Here is an 11,346-nt window from a genome sequence, read left to right on the forward strand (position 1 = left end):
GATACAGAGTATAATCGATAAAGGTTAAGGTCGCCACCCGCGCAAATTCGACAGTATTACAGAGAAGTCAATGAAAATTCATGGCTATAGTAGTATCACGGGACGTAGTGCGTATGTGAACTGGAAAAGCAAGAGGAATCACTGAATCATACGATATATACGATAGAAACGGGACGAATGTCTGTTTAGATTTAGGTTATTCCGCAAAAGAGAAATAAGTTGTATTGTTGGCACGCATATGTGCGTCGCTATTGTCGCCAATTACCGCGAAATAATAATCATACTTGACTTATCGTTCGCATAGCGCAACATATTAGCGTTACTATCTATTAATGTTACTATCTGAAAAACATGCTATTTTAAAAAAATTAAAAAATGTACGCGTAAAAAACTTATCCGAATATCTCTATACCTCATCGCACCCTGTTGCCTATATATTTTAAGTCTTTATAAAACTTAAATCTATGATAGAAGGGATAAGCACGGATCCTCATATGGGCAACAGCGCTTTGACACTGAACGCTAATTGGTGAAAAATGGGCGATGGATAAATTTTATCCTCACAACCGGCTTTTCACCAATCAACGCTCTGTGTCATAGTGTTATGCTATGTCTGTATGAGAATTGAAGATCTGGACTCACAATTAGGGCTGTTTTCCAGGACACAGAAACATTACATTGTATTCCACTCTGTGTAAAGTACTTGTTGGAACGCAATTTAGTTTCATAGTGTAACAGAATTTGCATTGCAATCTTCCATTCTATTTTTATAATCATATTTAGCGTATCAATAAGAGATTTATGATTTTTATTTAGACTTAAGTTATAATTTTTTCAGAATTGACGATTTTTGAAGATTTTATTGCAAAATAAGTATGGCTACCAAATAACTTTTTAAAAAGTTAGCATTGATATTTTACACCCTCGTACTTAGGTTTTTATTGTGTTGAGCAGTGTAACACTGTGTCATAGTTGGAACACTTTGTGTAAGACACAGTGTTACACTGTGTCACCTGTGCATGTGTTAGAAAACATCCAGGTTGTTCGCATGCTCCAATATGCCCAACACGCTCCAATACGTTCGCATCACCGGAACCAATATGCGACTAGATGCATCGCGTTAGAACATACTCCATGGATCAATTAAGAGCCTCACCTCAGAAGGTGGTACAATTGAGACATGCACGCAAGCCTAATGGTTGAAAATGTACTGTATCGAAAAAAGTATTTCAGATTCATTTTGTATAAAAACACATTTAATAAATACATTTTCGATATAAATATAAAAATATATAAATATAATATACAACAATATAATATAATATTAATAAAATAAAATAATAAAATAAATAAAATTAGAAAAATTTTTTAAATAAAATAAAATAATATTAATACAATAAAATAAAATATAATATAAAAATATAATATAACTTTTATATTTATTAAAAACGCATTTATTTTGTATAAAAACATTTTTTCAAATAATCGAGGTAACACAAAATACCCGAAACGAAACGAGACACATGTCCGATCCGTTCGAGTGATCTCACGGATTAGGTTAGGTGCATGCTAACATGCTCACTTGTCCTAAATCCGTTCGTGTCATTGAACATTGGAGCACATGAATGCAATTGTTCCAACCGCCATCTTACCTGTGATCCAAGTGCCCTCTGAGTTAATTTGGAGCATGCGACGCGAACAAACCTATTAAGTCTATTTTCTGCGATTGAACTAGTATACACTTTTGGAACTTGAAGTGAAATAGGTACATGTTTGATATTTGTGAAAAGTGAGAAAGAGAGTGCTAGTGCAGTTTAGTGCAGGAACAGAAAACAGACCAATATGTGCCATGGTCATGGAGGATAGAGATTAAAGAGATCGAACTAGGATTTGAAAAGTGTGGTCAAAATCAAGTTTCTGAATTGGTATTGGTGGCTCAATAGACGGCGTTTGAATCGCAATATTCCTCTCATATACGCTTACGCACATAATCTAAGATAGAGATGTTATTCTTTGACATCATGATCTAATAATAACAGGAAAATGTAAATTCACATAAATTGACATTAAAACTGCATGAAGAATGGAGCATTCTTCATGTAAAATTAACATGACCTACCATGCAAATTGCGAGAACGGTGTTGTGGAAAGCGACCTCTCGATCGAACTAATCGAAGATGACCACTTTTGAACATGATTTTGATGGACTCGTCCATATAAGTTCGGTCTCTTTAGTCTCTATCCTCCAAGGTCATGATGTAAGAATAATAGGCGATTCCACTCATCCATTTTTGTTCAAAAAAACAAAGTGACGAAATTGAGGCAGTTCAGACACGTAACACTAGAGAACAATGGATCCAAAATCTAATGGCCAATCTTTCCAATTCGCAGCCGTTCAAGTGGCGTTTCTTTTATGATTAAAATCTACAGCATGTATCCTTTTCTATAACTTTCACGAGCTTCCTAATTATTCCACCAATCATGTGTATAAATAAATGTACTAATAAATAATAAAATTATAGAACTGGAAAGGATACGGACAGTAGGAGTCAAGCGCAGAAGACGTCACGCAAATAATATACCTATGAAGTGTGAAACTTTTTTATTCACTAAAAACGCGTTTACATGTTTCGGCTCACTTTCGAGCCTTCCTCCAACATAACCATATATAAAAACTGTGAATAAAAAGTAATCCTATCATGATGAGCTCCCCTATAGTGAGAATTTAAATGTCGAAATAGAAATCAAAAAAATGAAAGAAAAAGGAAAAAGAAAAAAAAGAAATTAGGAAATATCGTAAAAATCAGTCAGTAATGAGATCGATTATTTTCCAATTTTCTTTGAATTGCTTTAATGTTACATTTTTCCATTTGTTATTTCTGAAAATGATTAGCTAAAAAACAAAAAATGATTTACTCTGATACTAATTGGCTAACATTATTGGTTCTTGAATTATTTTTATAGTAATGTTTGCAATATGGTGCTCTATGAGCATAGTGAGCATCCTTATATTTGCTGGATAATTAATTATATTTTAAAGTTTTTTGATAAATTAGTTCTCCATATTTTATTTTACGATACACAGTTTTTATATATGTTAATTTTCCAATTTCTTTGATTTATAGAGGGTCTTGGTTAGTTTAATTTGTTATACAGAATTATTTATTATATGTTGTCATTTATCTTAATCTTACTCCTATCTCTTGAAACGTCCCAGGAAAAAATGTTTTACATATAATTATGTATATATATATATATATATATATATATTATATTAATTTTTAAATGTATATATAACTTTATATAATTATGTATAAACTATTTTTCCCGGGTCTTATGAAGTTAGGTGTTATACATATACGTCACCTGTTGTTCAGCTGCGGAGTTTCCTCAGGAAAGTCACAGTAATTTTATATGAATGGAATCGCTTATTATTCTTACATCGTGGCCATGGTAAAAAAGTAAATATAAACACAATAGGCACAGGGAATAGAGAATAACGAGCTATCCAAATCAAAATTCTAAGATATAATATCAAATTTACACATCAGAGTTCTGATTGGACGACTAGTTATTCCCTGTGCCTATTGCCTGTGTCTATTGTGTTTAAGCCTTAACAAAGTGTGCTAATGCGCAGACATTTTTGCTGGCAAATGAAAGAGCATGACTGAACTCAGCTATCTTGGACTTAATATATGTTATAAGTTTATGTTTCATATACATCTCGTGTTGTATATATTATATAAATCTCAAAATATTGGATAGAAAATAAAATAAACATATTTTATGCATATTTATATATATTTATATATAGCAATGTATATATTAACGTAATATAAATTAACATTTTTATAAATTATTAATGTTATTTCGTGGGATTACATGCCTATTATCGGCTTAATACAGTTTATTGAATTGAATCTCAATGTAGAACATATTTGAATAGCTATTATGAGACGTCGCAACGACTATGCTATCCGTGAGTATCCTAGCCTGACTAATTGGCTTACAGATTTTCTCGAATGTCATCTTTCATCTTTGCGACATAGCCAGATAATAGATAAGTCTGTTGGAGAGTGGGTTTAATCCGTAGCGTATCACTACGAAAATTTTTCGTGCATTTTCACGATAATGCGTTTATTATAGACTTTAAAATCTGAAAAATATAGTAAAAATCCATAAAGCAATTGTTTTTTATGTAGTGCAATTTGTGAAACTTATATATTTACACTTTCTCGCACTCACACCAATTCATATATCCTATTGTTATCGTTTTTTTCCATGGAGATATGGAATAAAGATACTATAGTTATTTAAAACTTCCAAAAATTCAAGTGATTTCGTCTTTCCATCAAATTTAGTTGTACACAGACGTTTAGAATGTATTCCGTTTCTTGCATCATGCACATATGAAGCACATGATGAAGCATAGAAGTTCATTCCGTTTCTCTTCATGCATATTCGCTGCATGCATTCAACTTATCGCCAATTGCATGACCCCACTTCTTCCGGTGCATGACCGCATGAAGTGCCTCACCTCTCGAGCTGAGGCAATTCATGCAGCTTATGCATTCAATATTTTAGCGCGAAATCATAGATTTCGGCTGAGGCGAGTTACTCATAATCACGCAAAGGTTAAAGATACATAAGTAGGGTGCTCAGAATACCCAAACATTTTTTAAATTTAACATATATACGTATATTAGTTAATATATATATATATTAGTTAATATATATATATATATATATACGGTATAATACTCTGGTATTACCGAAAAATTATGAGTATACTGATATTATGAAAATTTCGGTTGAATACTGGTATTTAACGTCCAATATTGGTATTTGGATCTCGGTATTGCGTATATCGCTATAGAATCGGTATCCCTGATTTATATACTGAAAAATTAATATATTGATATATTACTGTTATTTTTCATATTGTTTTAAATTCCTGAATATAAAATAGTAGATTATGATAGAAATTAAGTTTACATTAAGCATATTACAAATAGGCAGAGGAGAGTAAAAATAACGGATTTTTTGTAAGGATGTTTTGTATGTATAATTGTAGCAAAACGTTCCTGAAATTTGATTTTGACGAATATGTGCTGTTTTCGCATGGTTTGAATAATAAAGATTATATAGAATCTTATCATTTACTTATAACTAAAATGCAGAAATGTACTTTTGAATTTCTATTACTAATTATTTCTGAAAAAAAATGAAAAATTTTTTACTAGTGACAGTATCTCAAATCTAACCTTAAAATCTTTATATTTGTTTGAGACACTGTCAAAAATTTTTCATTTTTTTAATTCTTTTCAATTTTTAAATTCTTATAACTTCAAGTTACTTCATAGTGAATCGATTTCGGATTTTGTTGTAAGTCTGAACATATGTAAGAATAATTTGTAAAATTTTTATTAAATTTCTAATACTTTAGAAATTTAAACAGGTATTAAACATCCTTTTTGGACATACGTTTTATTTTTCTTTTCTTGAATAAGATTGTAAATGCTGCTCGAAAAATATAAATCTTCTTCTTTTGTCAAAAAAGAAGATGTAACAATAATTATTGAATGCATTTGTAATTCAGTCAATTTTAAATTGTCGTCCATGTTCATTGCATGAATTCACTTCCGAATCCGTTCCGTTACTAAAACCGCATGGAATGTATTGGAGAAACGGAACCGCACTCCACTCCGCACTCCATGCCATGTATTAAATACTCATGCGCTTCATGCAAGAAACGAAACGCACTTAAGGCAATAAGAACAAGGAATAAGAGATTTCAACTTATCAGAAACCATATATATAATAGAATGGATGCTTTCTAATAGATTGAAATCTTTTATTCCCAGTTCTTATTGACTGTACTTTTCATTATGTTTCCAGCTTTAGTTGTATCCTTAATCGCGGACTGTGAGCATTAATGTAGAAAGGTGGTCACTTCTAAAGCCGGTATTCATAGTCGAGTCTTATTTCAAGATTGTCTTAAGTAATGTCTTAAGACACTAATGCAGCTTTTTGATTGATTCATGACTTCTTAAGACCGTACTTAAGACGGTGTTGAATATAAGATCTGACTAGGAATACCGGTCTAAATTTGTAAAAATTTCCGAAGAAAAGAATCGAAGTCCTTGGATGTACATAGGGCAATTAAATAAGTTGAACTCGATTTCTTAGAAAATCTATCAAAGGGCACTCGCAGTGTTATGTCACATTATTTTTTGACAAGTAGCATCTATCAGCTGTTTACTGTCAAATTTTGAGCGGAATTCATCGCATGATTTTATTTCTGTAGATGATTAAAGCGACTTTGTATTTTTTGCAAAATGAAAAAAACAAGTTTCGTGAAATAATCAAACATCTATATACGAAAGGATTAACGAAAGAAATCAAAGCCGAGTTGGATAATGTTCATAGCACATCTGCACCAGCGTTTGCGATTATATACAATTGGATGAATGAATTTAAACGTGGTCGTACATTCACATGATACACCTCAGGACGTCCAATTGAGGTTGCTACGCCAGAAATCATCGAGTCCACGATATTGTTTTGACTGATTGATGAGTGAAAGTGCGCGAGCTTATTGAGGCCACAGGCATATCACATGGCACAGTGATTTCAATTTTGCATGAACAATTGGGTATGAAAAAGTTATCGGCAAGATGGGTGTCGCATTTGCTCACTGTGGACCATAAGCGCGACCGTGTGACAATTTCAAAACAATGTTTGGAGATGTTTCAATGTAATCAGATGAATTTCTGCGTCGATTCATTACTGTGGACGAAACATGGATCCATTACTTCACACCCGAGACGAAGGAATAGTCAAAACAATGGACTTCACCGGGTGAACCACCTCCGAAGAAGATGTAGATCGTAAAGTCGGCTAGAAAGGTGATGGCCACAGTTTTTTGGGATGCATATAATTCATATTGATATTGATATAATTCATATTCATATTGCCTTCCATCGAAGCAAACGATCAATGGCGATTACTACGTAGCCTTATTGGACCGTTTCAACAACATTAAAAAAAAAATGATCTCCATTTGGCAAAGAAGAAAGTGCTCTTCCATCAAGACAATGCACGGGTTCACACAGCACTGACGAAATTCAACGAATTCCGCTACGAATTGCTTTCCCATCCAGCATATTCGCTAGATTTAGCCCTCTGAGACTATTTCCTGTTTCCAAATCTGAAGAAATTGTTCGAAGGAAAAAGATTCATCACTATAGAGCAGCTCATCGCCGAAGTAGAGGCTTATTTTGAAGAGTTGGATAAATATATATCATATTATTCGACGGCTTGAAAAAATTGGAGAATCGTTGAATTACGTATATCGAAAGTGTAACTGAAAGGAGACTATGTTGAGAAATAAAAATGAATCGATAAAAAAAAATGTGTTTTACTATGTTTTCCTAAAAACTTATTGACTTGCTCTCGTAAGAACTATGATAGCAGCCATGTTGCTTTTTACAATTTTGGACGAAGTTCGGAGTAGCCGCCATTTTGGACTTGTGCGCATCCTTGGGAACAAAATACTATTATATTCTTATATCATGGTTCTGCTCAGGATGCTTTTGTAAATAATTGACGACAGATTAAATATCAGGGCACTCCTCGTCTCGAATCCAGACCTGTTCTCTACTCCAATTTGGTAGACTTTCATTCTGCCATTGAGCCACACAGCTCTATTGGTATCTCTGTGTCCATATCTAGTAAATTTTTTGTATTCTTTGCAAATTGAGATGCAGTTGCCTTTGCAAATTGGATATCTTAAGGTTTGTTTGCGTCGCACGCCTAACATGTCCAACACGCTCTAATACGTTTGCATCACTGGAATCAATACGGTGACTAGATGATCGCATTAGAGCATACTCCATGAGTCAATTAAGAGCACACTCCATTTGTCTCAGAAGATGTACGATTGGAGCATGTTACGCATGCGTAATGATTGAAAACATACTATATCAAAAAAAGTATTTCACATTCAGTTTGTATAAAAACGCATTTAATAAATGCATTTTTGATATAATAATATAAATATAAAATAACAATATAATATAATATTAATAAAATAAAATAATAAAATAAAATAAATAAATAAAGTAAAATAAATAAAATAAAAAGAATAATTCAATAAAATAAATGAAATTAGAAAAATTAAAAAAATAAAATAAAATAATATTAATACAATAAAATATAATATAATATAATATACAAATATAATATAACTTTTATACAGAAAGTAGGCTCATGTAAATACAATAAATTAAAATGTCAAGGCTTTTTAAAAAAAACGAATAAATGTAGTTAATTATACATGATATATAATAAAAATTATTCTAGGCTAATCTTATTTAGTTATTCTTGCGTTAAGATATTACGAATCGAAATAAGTAATATATATTATAAAATATATAAAAATAAATATTAAGTCAGAAGTTTGAAAGTCCATAATTGTAAAATTGTGTTAACTAGTTCTTCGATTGTTATCGAGAATCAGCTCAGTCAACAATTTCATATAAAACGTTATTCCGAACGAGGATTTCTTCAACAACTATTCTACTATATTCTGTACAATTAAATGTCAATTCTGATTAAAAAATTATTATATTCTGATTAAAAAATTATTATATTTAATTCAATATTGATGAGAATTTATTTTTCACTTATGTTAATTTATATATATAGATTAACCTAGATCGATAATTTTTATTATATATCATATGTTAGTTCGTTGACATTGAATGGGGGTTACATGAATACGTTTTCTTTATTATCACTGATGAAGACTTTGTCTTCTAAGTTCTTCGAAACGCTTGAAATTTATAGCGTTATACGAATATAATAAAAGACGAATTTTATTAGTTAACTATATTTGCTCGTTTTTTAAAAAAGCTTTGACATATATTTTAATTTAGAACTTTTACATTTATTAAAAACGCATTTATTTTGTATAAAAACATTTTTTAAATAATCGAGATAACACAAAATACCCGAAACGAGGCACATGTCTGTCCCGTTCGAGTGGTCTCACGGATTAAGTTATAGATGACATTCTCACTTGTCCTAAATCCGTTCGTGTCACTGAACATTGGTGCATATGATTGCTCCAATCGCCATCTTACCTGTGATCCAAATGCTTTCTGAGTTAATTTGGAATATGCGACGCGAACAAACGTAAAGTTTTTTAAAACTGGTCGGACATGTACCTCGTTTCATTTCGAGTATTTTATCTCGATTTATTTGAAAAGCGCTTTTATACAAAGTAAATGCGTTTTTAATAAAAGTTATATTATATTATATTTTATTGTATTTTTATATTATATTTTATTGTATTAATATTATTTTATTTTATTTTTTAAACTTAATTTTTATACTTTTATTTATTTATTCTTTTTATTTTATTTATTTTATTTTATTTTATTTTATTAATATTATATTATATTTTTATATTCATATCAAAAAAAACATTCGTATCACCTAAGATGAGACAAATAGAGCATGCTCTTAATTGATCCATAGAGTATGCTCTAACGTGACGCTATCATCTAGTCGCCATATTGGTTCCAGTGACGCGAATGTATTGGAGCTTGGAGCGTGTTGAACATATTGAAGCGTGCGACGCAAACAAACCTTTTAAAATAGCCGATTGTATTACTAAAAAAATGAATTTTATGAAACTATTAAAACATGAAAAAGGTTAAGAACAACTTATCGAAATCGATCCTAAAGTGAAAATAATGCAACGTAAAATATATAATGGAAAAAGTGTGAAGTTTGCTAATTTATATTTGCGATCAGATTAACTTATATATATCACACTAACTTATAAATTACACCTTTTGGATGTAGATTGAAAATATCAACACATAAGCATTATGAACTTTTTATAAATAAATTTTATAATATTTTGGGGTTTATTTAATATTTCCGGATTTTTTATTTAGGCCTAATTTTACAATTCACTCGATTAATTTTTAACCGAGGTTCAACCGAGGTTATTTTTCATTTTTTTTCAATTCTAGCATTAAAAGAGATGAAGAATAAATTAAATCTCAGTTAAGAGTTAATCATGAGTTATGAAACTGGTGCCCTATTTTTTAGCACATATATGTATAACAAATTTTGCATACGAAAATGACAGTTTCTCGATTATGATTAATCGATTGTATACAGAATTGCAGCTATTTATGCACGATTCATTTGATAAATTTAGGCATTTCTGCATGTAATCAGCAGATAAGAAAGCAGAAATGACACTAGAAATCGGTGCGAGACCTCTGATGAAGAAAGAATTGACCAATCGCAATGATCATGTGATCAAATTGTTCAAATGTGATTTGTTAATTTTTTCTGTCCGAGATCTTGGACCGATTCTAACATCGTGGACATCGGACTTAAGCGTGTCGTGTAGCAGAGATCATGTAGACTCGGCATTAGTTACAGTGCTATCAACCTTGTTACTAAAAAGATAATTTTCGACACAGCTTTCAGAATACAACCATTCACAATTAGAATTCTCGAGTGTAATTGGTCAAATTATTGGCACTCCAGTCTTTATCGGTTGATGCATGGTCCGGCAAGAAAAGAATTGTCAAAAGCAATCAAAAATTTGAAACCGTAAATGTGTTCTTATAGCTTATTTAGATTTTGGATTTCCGAAAAATATTGAATGAGAATAAACGTGAAATGGCAACAGAAAAAGATTTGATAAATGGTATTTAATCATGTAAATTATTGTATGTTTATAAATATTTTACAGTCAAGAAAATTACGAAATTATTGACATGTATAAATCTATCATCTTTATATTTCGTATCACGACAATAAACTATATGATTCGAGTAACAATACTTTGTACTATTTTATATAGAAAATATTTTTATTTTTTCATTCTTCGCTTACACATTTTCTATCCATTTATTGCATCATATGATATCTGATTACAGATTTTCTTATTATCATTCATTGTGTATCTATGAAAAATAAAAGACAATACTTTACTTATATTTTGAATTTGTAGCTGTACGAGAATCCCTAAAGGCTGATGGAAATCTTGATCGAATGAAAGCAGAAATGCGTACAGAAGTAATAAAATTGCTCGATTATTCTAGCAAGGAGAATAAATCAAATACTATCAAACCTTCACACGATATTGTTTTTCTCAATGAACTTGTCCGAGAATATCTGGATTGGATGGGTTATAAATATAGCTCCACTGTATTTATCGCAGGTACATTATTTTATGAAATGTATATATATATGATTAATATAGACACACACACACACACACACACACACACACACACACACACACACACACAA

The 11,346-nt window shown here is 30.9% G+C and overlaps 1 protein-coding gene across 1 annotated transcript in view; it reads left to right on the forward strand.

The window, feature by feature from the left end:
- The first annotated feature begins 10,710 nt into the window (after positions 1-10,710).
- The window catches only part of LOC105622351 (lisH domain-containing protein FOPNL), a 1,621-nt gene continuing 985 nt past the window's right edge, over positions 10,711-11,346 (forward strand). The window contains exons 1-2 of the mRNA XM_012203774.1: positions 10,711-10,738; positions 11,045-11,254. Of these exons, the coding sequence (XP_012059164.1) occupies positions 10,711-10,738; positions 11,045-11,254 (238 nt within the window). The remainder of the gene's footprint in view (positions 10,739-11,044; positions 11,255-11,346) is intronic.

Source organism: Atta cephalotes, assembly GCF_000143395.1.
Source record: "Atta cephalotes unplaced genomic scaffold scaffold00002, whole genome shotgun sequence".
Taxonomy (NCBI): Eukaryota; Metazoa; Arthropoda; class Insecta; order Hymenoptera; family Formicidae; genus Atta; species Atta cephalotes.